We start from the raw sequence: 14,629 nt of genomic DNA, 5'->3' as shown, positions 1-14,629 counted from the left end.
TGCTGGTGTTTATGGCAGAGAGGGTTCTGTTTCCAGAGTTAGAGGTTGCCCTGATCATACCTGGCATAAGCTCACAAGGAAGCGTGTGTTGGGGTTTCCGAGTGCCTTGCTGGAGCTTACGTTTTAACATCTTTATTTCAATGTTTGATTTCTTGTAAGTCTTTTAAATACTCTTGTGATGCTGAAAATATAAATGTTCTGTCTTCAGTGTTGCACATTCACCGGGAGATGTGTGTTTCTGATGCGTGGGGCTTTGTCTCCATTCAGGGATTCAGACCTGGCTGAATACTGTTAACTTTAAAACTAGGATGGGGCTGTAACCTTAAGCTGCTGGGACTGAAAAAACAGGTATTAATATATCTCATCTGAATACCCTGAGAGCAGCAGAAGACCAGTCGTCTGGTTAGGTGGCTAAAGTGTGGCAACGGGACTCTTGCTCCCTGTTTCCAGACCTCCCCTGCCGCTGGTGCTGGTCTAGCAGCAGCTGGCTGAGCATCCCGCTGGCTGGACCCAGGCAAACGGGAGAGCTCTGCCTGGCTCCTGCGGGATGGCCGGTGCCCTGAGCCGGGACCGTCTGTCCCAGTTTGCAAACTGTCCTGGGGAACGCTTCTGGTTTCTGTGTAAGTAAACCCTCATCCTGAGGAGCTCCCAGCTTTTTGGTTTGCAGGGGTGTGATGACTTTTCCTGCTGGCGGCCTTGACCTTAGTACAAGAGTGGACCAGAAGCGGGTGTAGGAAGGCCTGGCAGGGGAAATGAGTCAGGAAATATTAGCGAAGTGCTGAGGCAGGGAACCACAGCCAGGGCATTATGTATGTTCGAGGGTTTTCTATTTTGTATGTAGCAATCGTGAGCCAGCCTGTGTTCGCTGGCATAGCTCTGCTGAACGCAATGAAGCTATGCCAAAATATGTCAACAGGATTTGTGGCCCTTCCTATCTGTCTTCAGAGATCATTGATCATGTTCCAGAAGTACAAAGGTGGGGAAGGCCACAGCTGTTGACAGTTTAATTAGAGCTGTTGGACACTGTGTGGTGGAATCATTCCAATAAGGACATCTTATCTTGCTTTCTCTTGGAGGCTGGCATCTCCTCACTGCAGGGCGCTCTTTGCTCCAAATGCGGGACTGTTCATTGCTTTTCCTTCAAAAATGAAAAAAGCCCAACCCATGTGATGTTATATTAGGGGAAATTTTCACCACTGTAGACTTGTGTGTAGCTGGCTGAAGCCTGCTGCTTTCTTACTTGAACAGCGATGTTAAATAGCACCGTGAAATGGGTGGTCCCAGCACCGTGGTGAAATTGTTCGGGTTTTCAGAGCCCACACTGGTGCCTGAAAGAAGAGGGCTTGTCCCACTGCAGCCACCGTGATGAGCATACTCATTGTTTGCCTAGATTGATGGCTGTCTGTAGCAAAAAAAGGGTGTACTCCTTTTCCTCGCGTGCAGGTTGGTGTCTCTAAGCACATAGAGGTGAGAGGATTGTTAGTAAGGGGCTATGAGGACAGCACTTGGTGACTCAGAGTGCGTGGGCCCTGCTGGGAGCTAGTAGCTTGGAAAGAGATGGAAAATTTCATAGAAACACCCTGTAAAACAGTGCTAAAGCAAGTGGTCTGAAGAATAATAGCTCCACAGAGATCTCACGGGTCTCAAAGAATATTTGGTTTCTTTGTTCCACTCCTACTGTGCCATTTGAAATCGTGACAGCTGTGCTTGCTCGTAGCACCTCATGGAGCTGTCAGACCTCACCTTGTAAAGGCAGAGTGCCCGGTTCCCTCGGAGTGTGCCTGCGTTTTGTCCCATCTCTTCTGCTGGCAGCAGAAGTGTGAGATCTTACTGCGTTTCCATTGCCCTCAGTCTTGGAGCATTCATCCACCCAGTCCCATTTGGGAAGGGAAAAGGTCAGAAGTCAAGACACCCTTTGCATTTTTAGCATGGCTTCAGGTTCTTTCCCTGCCCGACTACTGATACATGGACTTTCAGACTAAGCTTCTCAGTTTCAAGTGGCCTCTGAGATGCTACTTAAATTCCACATGGGTTCAATAACACAGTTAAAGCCCTTGCTGATTAGGATGAGGGGCCTGCATGTCTGGTAATCCCCATGATCTCTACTTTCAGCTCAAGATGTTGAAAAGCTGGGTCCCTCCAAGTCTTTAGCTCTTGATGTGCATGAGGAGTTGGAGCTCAGCCGCAGACACCACGTCTGTGCTCTTGGGCCAGCCCCTGCCACGTTCAGAAGTGACACGATGAGGCGGAAAGGCACCGAGGAGAGCAATAAATATGGAGGAGGCTAAAGAGAAGGCCATTGCTAGAAGATTTAGTACCGGTGACCTTGTCACGGTTTTGCAGCGTTTGCCTGTGAGCTGTGCAGGAGATGCCCGTGCCAGCTCTGCCAGGGCTGCACACTCCTGCAGAAAACACGGCTCTTTGCTCAGGCTGGACGGGCAGCGAGGCCAAGTCGTAACTGGGACTGCAGCTGGGGAGAGAGCCCGGCTCCGCTGCCAAGTGGGATGGAAACACCCGAGTCGGTTTTCAGTGAGCTAGCTGAAGGAAATGGAACAGCCTAGGTGAGCACAGCTTGGCCGAGAAGCTTGAGCCAGCTCTGGCCATTGTGCAGCTGCATGTCCGGAGAGCTGCTGCTGCCTGGCAGCCTGCACCAGGCGCAGTGTGCTGTTCACCTGCCTCTGCGGAGACAGGGGAGGATCTCAGCATGAGGTGCTGGTCTGAAGCTTCCGTCGCCATCCCGAGTTATCTTTAACTGGAGTTTTTACCCAGCCCTCATTAGGATCGTGCTTTGTTCTGGTTTTTAGCTCAGGTAGAGGTAGAGCCTGGCTCTAGTTAGAGAATTAATGCTCGCTTAGTGCGAAGGAGGGGCGAGGAAGTATCGGAGTGTGAGACACGATGAAAGCCCCTTCGAGCATCCTAAGGGCTAAGTAGAAAACCACTGAATTTTAATTGCCTCATTAAAAGAGAAACTTCTATAAAAGGCTCCAGAGCGAGTTACCCCGCACTGAACCACATTTCTTCCTGCCAGCTCTGCTTAGCTTTAGCATATCATCAGGCAGGAAGGGGAAGAGCGCTCAGCAGGGCCCGCTGCAGTAGCCGTGCTCGGCTGCCGCGCTCGCTCCGCCGGCACCGCCGAGCCCAGCTCGCACATAACCCCGGGAGCTCGGCCACGCAGGCGAGCATGCACAGGCACGCAGGAGCCGGCTGAGCCGGCCTCGGCGGGAGCAGCTCCATTATTTGTGATACAGGTTGGAAGGCTCTGCAGGAAATGTGTTCGGCTAACAATTTAATTTCCCTGTTAGGCTGGCTTTCCTTTGTACATCACCTCTTGGCTCCTGGAGGCTCATTGTTTTGTCAGCTGAAAGGCTTTGACTGAACTTCTGAACCTTTCGCCTGGGATCAAGCCTAGTATTGGTTAAACTTCTAACGTACGCTCCCCTGGGAGACCGTCTTTGGCCGCGCAGGGAATGGCTGTGTTGTACTGCAGTGAGCCCATGTGTCTCACAGGAGAATTGCTCTCCTCCATCACTCCTCCTTTTAAATCAGTCTCTTGTCTCTGAATTCCCAAGAATTCTGCCTTGCTAAATCCTCACAAAGGACGTTGTCTGACCTTTCAAGCAGAAAGCAGCAATGCTTTCTGTAATTTATCCTTTCTTTCCTGTTTCCTAGCAAAGCATTGCTGCCCATTTCCCAAATTTCATTGCATTAAATTATGTTGCTCTGAATTAGGAGCTAGTTTGCAGAAGGCTTGGAAAAGACCCACAGGCCCCTCAGCCCCACTGGGCTGGGAAGTAGCTTATTATCATTTCCACTCTGTATGTGCCGGCTTGAATCACAGAGCAGGGAATTGTCCAGCTCATTCAGAAAATCTGGGGCACAGCCAAGAATAACACCCGTATCTTCTAATCCCTGATTTGTGTTGCTGCAATTGCTTCTAATATTTTCCATTGTTGTGCTTTGGGTCTCACTGAACTGCCTTCGAAGGCTGGCAAACAGGGCATTGTGCAGCCAGGCTGAGCTTTGCTGGGACCCTGCCCAAAGTCTGGGTTTTGGGTGATTAAGGCGAAGGATTCAGGAAAAAACCAAACTGCCTTACCGTGCAGCCATGCAGTCAAATCGATCTAGTGGTGCTGAGGCCTGAAGGAAAGGGATAAAACAGAAGACGGCACTTCTTGCAAGACTAGGACTGGCGAAAACTTAAGGCTTCAGCCCTAGGAGAATCTTGGTGCACACCTGGAGATGGGAAGTTGCTCACTGCCCAGAGCTTCTTCTGCCTCACCTGGGGGAGGACGCACACGGGGAAGTGTTTGCAGTCACGGGCATCGCACGGCATGGCTCAGCTGGGCAGGGTGCTTGTGGAAGAGTTTCCCTACTTCCAGTGTTCTGCACCAGCAGGCCAGCACAGGACTGATAAAGGATCACCATGGTCCCCGAGGATACATGGCTATGCAAAGTGATTAAAACATTAGATGAGAAGATAACTGGCTTTCCGAAACAACATTTCGTCACCATTTCATTAGTTTGGGTAGATGAGTATTTGGACTTCAATGCTACCTTTGTATTACTGAGTAATTTTTTTTTTTTTTTTTTGGAAGGGAGACTTGAAAAATCATCAAGTCTTTAAAAGAGCCGACACTGAGGCTCAGATATTTCAGATCTGGTACATCCAAGGTGCAAAGTTTGGGGAGTTGGGATGTCAGTGAGAGTGAGACTCGAAGGAGCTGAAGCTATCGCTCAGCTGGTGAGCTGCGAGGCAGCTCCTGCATCCCCCAGCCATGCCTAACCCTGGGGTGCTCTGACAGCTCTGTTGTGGAAGAGGTGATAGAGCAAACATCCTGAAGGTAGTTATGTAGTTTGTCTAGCCAGAGTGTGTGTTGTGACAGCAAATGTGCAAACTTGTGGAATGTCATGTTCACCTAAACCTTCACAAAAACTTCTTAATCACCGCAGACTAGGCAGAAAGTGTCGCGCAAAACAGTATCGAATTTTAGCATAGAGGAGAAATTAGGAAGTCAGTTGTGTTTCTGTAGGAAAAACCAGAGCGTATATTTGATATACAGAGGATTCAAGGGTCGGAGGGGAATAGTGGGAAACTTGGTAACATGGTTATTAGATTTCCATGTCCAGCGGATTGTAACTGACTGCATTGTGGTAAGAGTTATGTAGATACCTGACAATGTAGGGCACAGGGGTGGGCCACCTCCAGGGTCTGAGCCAGTGATTTGACTTGCACTGAGTCCTGAAACAAAGCGCTGCCTTGTCTTTCTCCAAAATATCGTCAGGAGGCAGAGATTGTCAGGGCAGTTTTGTGCGTGCTGGTGAAACCATTCAGCATTTAGGAGGTTTGAGGACATGAATCTGCGCTGCACTGACTACATTGCCTTCATTACTCAGCAGAGAGGAGGCTGGAGGTGAGGGTGGGGAGAGGAAAAGGACCTGCTTTACTGCCCAGGTTATCCTCTTTGGTTATAGGGGACGCTAGTACCACCAAAACATGATTCCCATTTGTGCAGCTGCAAGCAGACCTATAGGGGGGAGGGAAGGATTTTTTCAGGTGTGCAAGCTGGCACCTGCAAGATTTGGGTTTCTTTCATGCAGGCCGTACATGCTTTTTCCCATCTCTGATTTGGTGTGTATGTCTTAAAGTTTTGAGTTACCTTTCAGAATGGATTGGTAATGTTGCAGATTTATCTTCTGGTGCACACAAAATGTCCTGCCAGCGTGACCCAGAAAGGCAAACGCTTCCCTGCACTGTTTCCATCTGTGTTTCCTTTTAATTCCGAGTGCACAATTGGTGTTTTGGGGTAGGAGTATTTTGTGCCAAGTATTTTGCAGCCATTTTTGAAGCCTGCACGAGGTGCCTTTCCTCCCCAGTTATAATAACACAAAATGAAATGTGTAATCACAGACCTGATTTTTCTGTTACTAATTAGTTACAGCTTTAGCTGGAATAGAAAGAGAAGCTGGGGGGCTCCCAACTTGCGAATCGGAGCGGGAAGTTGCAGACAGCATGCGTGTGGAAGCCTCAGTCCCGTAAGCACGGTTATAATTGTTTCCACGTGGTCCCATATCATACGTCGGTTTGCAATTTAATCACAGGTTTTGTATGTTCAATTGGTAACTGCAAAGGTGCCATTTCAGTGCTGGCCTCGAGCACGGTCCAGAGCCTTCTGGTTGGGGACTTCTCCACCAGCACATGCTCTCTGCACTGGCTGGTGCCACCAGTGTCTCTTGGGGTCCTCACTCAACGTGCTTGAGCAGCTGACAGTGGTTCCCCAGGCTGTACCTGCCGGAGATGTACTTAATTCTCCACCTTTGTCCTTAAGGTAGTCAGGACATGTGGAACTGGCAGCCTTGCAGCTCAAGAGAAGAAAAAAATGGCATTTCCAGGAGTGTGTGTTTATTTATTTATTCATTCATTCCAGCCTGTCTGCACTCATGAGCCCAGGTAATGTTAACGCAGGAGATGTTGCTGTGTTGTTTTCCCACATGATGTGAATTTACTGTCAGGAGCTGCAGACATGTCATGAGAGTGGCCAGCACCATGCAGGACTCTGCAGTCGGTCTGAAACGTCTCAGGCTTTTTCTTTACAAAGTGAAATCCTTGAAAATGGTCTTTAGCCTGACCCACGCAATCCGGTTTTTTAAAAGCAAGTGTGACTGCTGAAGTTTCTAGGAGAGGCCAGTTCTGGTATCGTTCTGGAAGGTGCTTTTCTTGAGCATGAAGAATTGCTGTGTGTACATGTGCTGCATCAGCAAAGCCAACTGCTCTTAGCTGGGGTAAATTGTGACTGTGGGTCTGGAGTGGGGTCACTAATGGCTTGTGATCACCTTACACAAACCATCAGCTCCGCTACACCCATGAGTGCCTTGAGATTGGAACAACCCCTGGCTCTCCTAGCAGGAGAAAAACATTGCTCTCGTTTTCGCTCCTATTGTTTCCACTAAAGCCAAAGACAAAGATCCGCTTCACTTCAGCAGAGGAGCTTTCCTAAGGATGCAATATACATTTGCAGGTTGATGGTTCACTTATTCTGTTGGCAAGCTGCTTCAGCCGGCGACCGCGCAGGGCGGCAGCGTGTTTCAGCCGGCACACGATCCACAGTAAATCGCAGTGTAAGCTGCTCTTGGCTCTGTCAGCGCTTGCTCGCCTCTGCTCTGTGCTCTTTCTAGTAAATCTGCATTTCTGAGCCAACAGGTTTTGGATTGCCAGGTCTGTCTTTTGTAATTTCAGCTACTTGAAATAAAGACGTTCTCTGGATCCATCGGCTGGATCAATAGGACGTGAGGGCCCCTCACACAGGCGACCGTGACACACTTGGCAGTTGCAGTGCATTCCTTCCCAGGATTCATAAGCTGTAATACATCGGTCCCCATTGCTGCTGTTGGCCCAGGGCTGTCCACAACCCAGCCTGGGCTGAGCAGGGATTTCAGGGTAGGCCAGTGGGAACCGCTGGACCAGCTACTACCGTGATAGCTCTTGTACCGTGTTGACAGGTTAAGCTCTTTTTGCTCTCTGTTATCATCTGGTTTGCTGCTGCTTTTGTGAAATGTGTTCCTACCCAGTCCCATTGTTCTTGGATTTTGTTACAGTTTGTTCAATGAAAGTGAAAAGGGAAAGAAAAAGAGGAGGTACAGGAAAAAGAAAGAAAAGAGAAATTGGCCGGCAACATAGCTATGTCCAGATCAGTGAATAGAGAGAACATTTCATTGTCTGAATCTTTAAATGGACTTAAAAAGGAAGATAAGCACTTGTTCTGCATCCTTACACTTTGACAAAGCACGGCACACGTGACAGCATCACTTGTTAACAACATTTCTCCTTCTGAGATGTGCATTTTCTAGTGGGAAGTATAAAATACTGGCAGCATTTCACGGGTTATGAGAAATACACATTTCACTGGAAAAACATATCCTTGTTTGTGGTTTTATTTGGATGATTTGAAAAGGTGGATTTCAGAAGCCTAATTGAGCATTCTTTGTCTCTGTGTACATTTTACACTTCACTTGGTGAGAACAGAGAAACGTGGCTGCTCAGGCTTACTTACAGTTTAGCTCTATTTCATCCTCTCGCCCATTCAGAAGGTGACGCCACATTTGGGTAGCCAGCTCTCCAGGGAAGCTCAGTGGAGAGGTGGAAAGCAGCTTCTAATGCTTTCTTCCTGAAAGATGCCTCCGATTTCAAAATAACTAACTCATCTTTGTTGCCACAAGGTCTGATAGGATTCTGCACAAGTTATTTTCTGACTATTTTACCCACTTGTGGGCTGGAAAAGCAACAACCCTGCAGCTCTACTGATGTTTTCTTGTGTATTTTCATTTAGCTGCACCTTAAGAAAAGCCCTTAGACATTGCCCTAAGGTATTTTACTTCCTATCCTACTTTTTGAGAGACACTGTAGTTTAATATATTGTCAACCAAAAAAAAGTCACCTTTCAAAAACGTTTCCACAGTATTTTTATAACTATTCAAGTTTGCTATGGGGCTATGGGTACTTAATCAGTGAACAGGTACTTATTAGTGCATGTACCCTTCTGACTGTGACCTCGGGAATTATTCTCTCCCTCCTCCTTCCAGCTGTCTGCAGTTATGGGGTTTGTTTCAATGGTGGAAATTGCGTGGAGGGATCTTCCCAGCTCTGTCATTGCTCCTCTGGTTTCCAAGGACCTCGCTGTCAGTACGGTAAGGAGCCTTTTCAAATTCTTCCTTTAATTTTGAGTCAGAAGTGGAGAGGATAAAGAGCGAGGGATGCCCCAATATTTTTTTTTTATCCTCACCATTGTTTTATCTGCAAAAGTTCAATAATCTGCTCTCTACTTTTTTTGGCCACTGTTTGTAATGTTTGGGGAACTTGGATGTTTGGAAAGGAAATGCTTATCACAACTTGCTGTGAAACATAGCTCTGTACTGTACAATAGCCTTTATTCCTGGCTGCCATCAGCAGAGGGATTTGCTGGAATCTGAGAAGGAAGCCGATTAAAGTTGGGTCAAACAAAGAAACCCTGGGGTCATGGCCTGTGGAGTGCAGCTCAGCCTGGGGGAGCATGGCAATGGGCTGCCACATCAGAAAGCAAAATAGTTCTCTGACTAGCTGGATCAGTTATATCTTTGGCTGGGCTTTATTTTGGGGCTGCTAAGCTTTATTTAATTAACCTTTGTGCAATATACAAATTCTCTCTTGAAGGTTATTGAGTTTCCTATGTTTGGTAATTCACAGATGTTCTGATTTGGTAACATGATAGTCTATAGCAAACAAATGCTAAAAGCTGGAATGGTTCTGCATGCTGCATATACGGTAAAGGAAAGTGTGCCTCGTGCTGCTGTGGGGAGAAACGGCCGTCCCTTTCTTCCCTCTAACTGCAAAGTCTGCGAGGTACAGGGCGGTAACAATTACTCAAATGATTTTTAGCTTATATGGATTTATAATAGCAAATTAAATAATAATACTACTTTTTTTTTAAATCATCCATCAATGTATGTCTCTTCCTTCAGAGATATGTGGGTCCTGCTCTCTCACAAACAGGAGGTGGATGGAGGTGAGGGGAGCTGCTGTTGGAATAGTCCTCAGCAGGAGCCGGTCTTTTCCCACCGAGAAGGGCTGGGAGAGGAGCATGTTCTGCAAAGCCTGAAGCCCCTCAATCCCAGAGTAACTGGAGCAGAAGGTGGAAAGGTGACCGTGCAAGTTAATCAGTCCAGGGACAGTGTGAGGTCTCGCTGCCACTGAACCAGCCTGCTCTTGTGCACTTTTCATGGTGCATCTGTTTTAAGGAACCTTAATTGTTGTTACAAGTGCCAATTTAGAAGTGCTTAAAAGGTCCTTACACATTTAGATAGTACCTTTAAAGAAAGAAGATTTTCTGTCAGATACAAACTGATTGTAGCTGATTTGCAGATTGGCAAATCTGATTAGATTGGCCAAACCTCCTTGATGCAGTTGGCTTCAGGCGCTATTCCTTCCTTCCTCTTTCTTTAATATGTATTGTTACCTGGAACTAGAGGTGTGTGTATTACAGTCGGAGGCTTTCTGGGACTCGACTGGGACAGTGGGGGTGTGTGTGATGGTTAGGAGTCCCCTGCCCCCTTTTCCAGTGGTAGTACAAGTTCTCAATTAGGCAATGAAGCAATTTCCTTGGTAAGAAGAATCAAAAAGAAGTGCCCGGAACCACAGAGTAGAGATCATGAGCCTGGCTGCTGCTCTCTTGCTGCTAAACGGGAGCTACTTGTAGAAGCGCAGGCTCCGTGTGGCTACAGCCAGGCCCTGAGCCCAGCTGGTGGGATTTCGGCAGAGCCTGGGCATTGTCAAGCAGCGAGGTGGCACAGACACCTCTGACACGAGGCATAAACCACTCCTGGAGTCTGAGACAGTTCTGGCCATAGGTCTGCATCTCTGCTGGAGCCTCCTGTTACCAGCCAGCCTTTATCTCTGTTACAGCGAGGCGTGCCATTTCTCCCGGGCTGGTTGTCCTTCTCCCCACAGCATTTGCAAAGGCATCACCCAGAGTTAACATCGTGTGCTAGAAATACAGGGTGCTCTGTCCCTGTATGAGCGTGTTAAAAATGGGCTGGTGTCTGGGGACAGCGTGAATTTCTGTTTGTCTGGGGACAACATGATTTTCTACTTGTCATAAGCACGGTGATGCGAGCGGCTGGGGGACCGCTGTGCCTGCGGAGATGCAGCAGGGCGCGAGCTTCCCTGGGCTGAGCTTTTCGCTGCTGCACTGGGGTTTAGCACCACGGAGCCTCCCCACTGCTGTGCAGGAAACAGAGCAATGCCCAGGGAACCAAGCAGTCCAACTTTAATTGCTGCTCACGTGAAGCTCTATGGCTGTTTTAGTGCTAGTGGTTTAAACTCTACATTTTAAGTAAGGTGAAGAGGATGCTGCTTAGTATAGAACCAGTTTTCAGGTTGTTTTGATTTTTTGCTTTACATTTCTAAAATAGTCACGCTGCAGACACAATACTACTGTGAGTCCAAAATATTTGTCCGTCCAGTTACACTTTTCTAACTGCAGTCTAAACATGTTACTTAAAATACTGCTTCCCTCTCATCCTTTGACCCCCCAAAGGATTAAAGCATGGCTAATTCTCAGAGATGTGCATGATCCTGCGCTGCTGCTCAGGTTCATGTTTGCACATGTTACAGGGTTTTCTAGGAAATAAACAGTCCTGAAATTGTCCCTGAAATTTTTTTGTCATAGCTTCTTTTGTACAAATTAATAAAATAAACACCGGGCATTTTCCTGTCCAGAACCTGAGAGGTAAAAAGCATGTTCACATTTGGAAATGTTTAACAATTCCTGCAATTATAATTGGTTGCAGCTTTGAAAATAAAGCACATGTTTCTGAGACCCCCAAATATTTTTTTAAAAGGGAAATGACTAGCTTGTTTTGGAGGGGAAGAAAATACATCTGGAGTTGCACTGGTGTTACCTCCTTGGGCAAGGGACTCCAGGTTGGTGCTTTGGGTCTTAAAAGGTCAGCCTGGGGATGGCTGAGGATTGGATTTTATTTTACTGCCCTGCAAAACCTTTTTGCAGACAAAAAAGGCAGCAAAGGAGGACAAAGTGGCTCGTGTCACCAGCGTGCTCGGTGTGGTGTGCTGCCTTCGCGTGCCACCCCAGGGCTGCTCAGGAGGGGAGAGAAAGACAGGGGGCAAATGCAGGATGCTGTGACCACAGCTGTGGGTTGCAGCTTGCTTCCCCCCTCTGGATTAACAGGTCCTTGGTACAAGAAGCCTTTCCCCTTTTCTGGGGAAAAGGATGGTCTTATCAGTTAAGAGGTGGCTGTTAGTCAGAAAAATTGGACAATTATAGTCCGTGGTTAAAAATCAGATGTTAGTGACCCTCCAGTAGTTGCACTTTGGGAAATCATGTAAAGTATGACAACATTTGCACCTTTTGGAAGTGATAAATTGAGTTACAAAAAAAAAAAATTAAAAAATTCCAGGATTTTTCTGCCAGTGAACAAAGCACAAGTTATCTGTGTCATGGTTTTCACTTGTATTTCTAAGCAATTTGATTTTATTTTAATTCTTCTAAATTCTAAATGAATTGGCTGTTGAGCTGTTCCGCAGGACATTTTACCTTTATGGTGGTGTTTTGGGATGTGCCTCTATTTGGAACCTAGAAGCAAGGAACCAAACTGTAAAACCAGATTAAAAATTATTATTATAATCATCAATAATAATAATAATAATAATAGGAAGGAAGAGCTTTTGAAACTTACTGGATTTCTGATCTTTATTTTGAACTTTTAGAATGTCTTTACTAAAAACATGGGTTTAGTGTCAGCTCAGAGAAGCTCCTTACCTGTTTTGCTCAGCTCCAGTATGCCTGTCAAATTTAAATAAGTATCTGAAGTCCTGAATACCCATGGCCACATCCTTACCTTCTGTATCTTGGCAGAGCAGGGGGGATGGGCTGCATTACATCAAATGAGGGATGGCCAAGGATACGCAAATTATGGCTCTGCTACCTGAAGTTAAAGGAAGAAACCAACCCAAACTCGTTATTTTGGAGTGAGCTAATTACAAGCAACAGGGAAGAATGTGAAATAGAGTGGATAAATCATTCTTCATGCTGCTTACTGTCAGTTTATAAAGTGCTAATTGTTCTATTGCTTTCTGAAACAGCAAAGCCCAGCTGAACTGGGAGCATTCCTCTGCATTTGTAACCTCAAATTATTTTCATTCCCAAGTGATCTACGTTTTGCGCTCAGGGCAATAGCAACCCCTGACATCCCGTTCTGCTGGGACAATGCTCTGCTGTTTCCGAGGCCTGTTGTTTGTAAAGCTTGCAAAGGCACCCTTGTCCTGCTTCATCAGCAGATCCGCCCAGATGGGACTCTCTGGTTGCTTAAAGGGCTGGACGGAAGGAGAAGGGGCTTTGAAAGGCCACACCCAAGCAGGACGTGCTGGCTGGCTCAGGATTTCCACTTTTTCCCTTGCCTCCTGGTAAAGCAGTAGAAAATACAACGTGATCAATACCAGTTCGTATCCGCAGCAGGTTTTTTGGAGAGGGCATGTGGTGGCCATGAAAGATGCCAGCACGCTGAGAAGAAGAGTGGTTTATTTTCTTGGGGCACTGCTCCATAAGCTTCGCCCACTCCTGAAAACAAACCCCAAACCCATTGATGTAGATTCTGCAAATGATGGCACGTTTTCATCGCCTGCAGAGGAATGAAGCGTATAGATACAGTAAACCAGGGACAGCGTTCATTCTTGCAACACAAGTTGCTTTGCAAGCATCTTCAGGAAGCTTTCCTAGCTTTCAGGCTTCATTTTAATCTTTGTTACCATCCCACTTTTAAACAGATATTGCTCCTGAATACTCAAAAAGACCAATGAAATTGCTGTATTAGCCCTAGCTTGAAGAAAATTAATCTTTTTTTTTTTTTTTTTTTTTTTTTTTCCCCTGTTTCTTGGTGCTTTTCATTATTTATAGTGTTTTCCAAAAGCCACGGTCCTTGCCACAGAGAACGTGCTGATTGAGCATATGGGAAGATTCTGGCAAGAAACTCATGCTTCCCTTCATCTTCTTTTATTATTGATTACTGTAAATAGTTTTTCTTAGTAAATACTTTTTTTGACAAATTTCTGGTGGAAACCTAATTACCTGGATTCTCATTTTGTCTTTCACTGTTAAAAGTACTCTGGGTGGTTGACTTCTGTGCCCGTTAGTCAACATTTGTGCTGGATTTTAGTGATGGGAAGGAAGGCTGGAGGCTGCTTCTGAGAAGGCAGCTTTGGGAAAAGACACATAATGGTTAGTCAGTGAATCAATTTTTCCTCATCTGTCACCTATAAAAGAGGCTCTCCTGGTATTTGAGATGATGATGCCTTCTTGAGAAATTGTTCCCCCAAATGCAGCTGTGTAGCATTTGACTGGGGTAGATCTGGATGTGGTCCGGAGGGCTTCTGCTGAGGCTGTTTGATTAAAAACAACGTGAAAATAACCTAGAGTGAATGAAGTTGCTCCACAGCGGTATTCTGTGGTGTCATTTGTCTTCCAGAAATCTCTGTGTCTGATCTTAATGGTATCACTTTTTCTTTTCTGGAAAGAAATACAGACGTGTTTGTTTTAAAGGCAGGACATTCTCTGTCCTGGCCAGACTCTTATCATACCTTTCACCATGGGATATTTTTACTGGCCAGCCTGGAGCAACAGCAGTCCTGTGTTTACTCTGGCTGGAAAACCAGCGGTACCCAATCAGCCTGGCTTCCAGGGGTGAGATGCTGTCCTTCCTGGTCTCCTGAACTGCTGAAAGCGATAACATGTGAGCACCCTCCGTCTGTGTTAAATCATTGTGCTCCGAAGGCAGACCTCTCAGCAGGGATGAGTGAGCTCTTCCAGGAAGGTCTTGCAGTGCATCTTATTTACCTGCCTGGGTTTCAATGCCTTTTCTGTTGCCTTTTGCATTTTTGATCCTGTAAAGTGCTGTCAGTGTAAAGATTTATCGTCTTTTTGACCCCTTGCAGCGTGGCATTGCGAACCTGCCTTAAGTGGGCCTTTGCTGGTGCAGCAAACGAGAGGAAGAGTTTGAGCTGAACGGTATTATAGTGGCTGCAGAGACTGTTTCTGAACTGAGAAAGCAGCTGGGTTGTCCTGAACTCCTTCGTTATCTTCCGTGT

At 46.5% G+C, this 14,629-nt stretch overlaps 1 protein-coding gene across 1 annotated transcript in view; it reads left to right on the top strand.

The window, feature by feature from the left end:
- The window catches only part of MEGF6 (multiple EGF like domains 6), a 106,374-nt gene that overhangs the window by 11,089 nt on the left and 80,656 nt on the right, over positions 1-14,629 (top strand). The window contains exon 4 of the mRNA XM_040585881.1: positions 8,578-8,682. Within this exon, the coding sequence (XP_040441815.1) occupies positions 8,578-8,682 (105 nt within the window). The remainder of the gene's footprint in view (positions 1-8,577; positions 8,683-14,629) is intronic.

This window comes from Falco naumanni, chromosome 3 (assembly GCF_017639655.2).
Source record: "Falco naumanni isolate bFalNau1 chromosome 3, bFalNau1.pat, whole genome shotgun sequence".
NCBI lineage: Eukaryota > Metazoa > Chordata > Aves > Falconiformes > Falconidae > Falco > Falco naumanni.
This window is presented reverse-complemented; position numbering and strand designations above follow the sequence as displayed.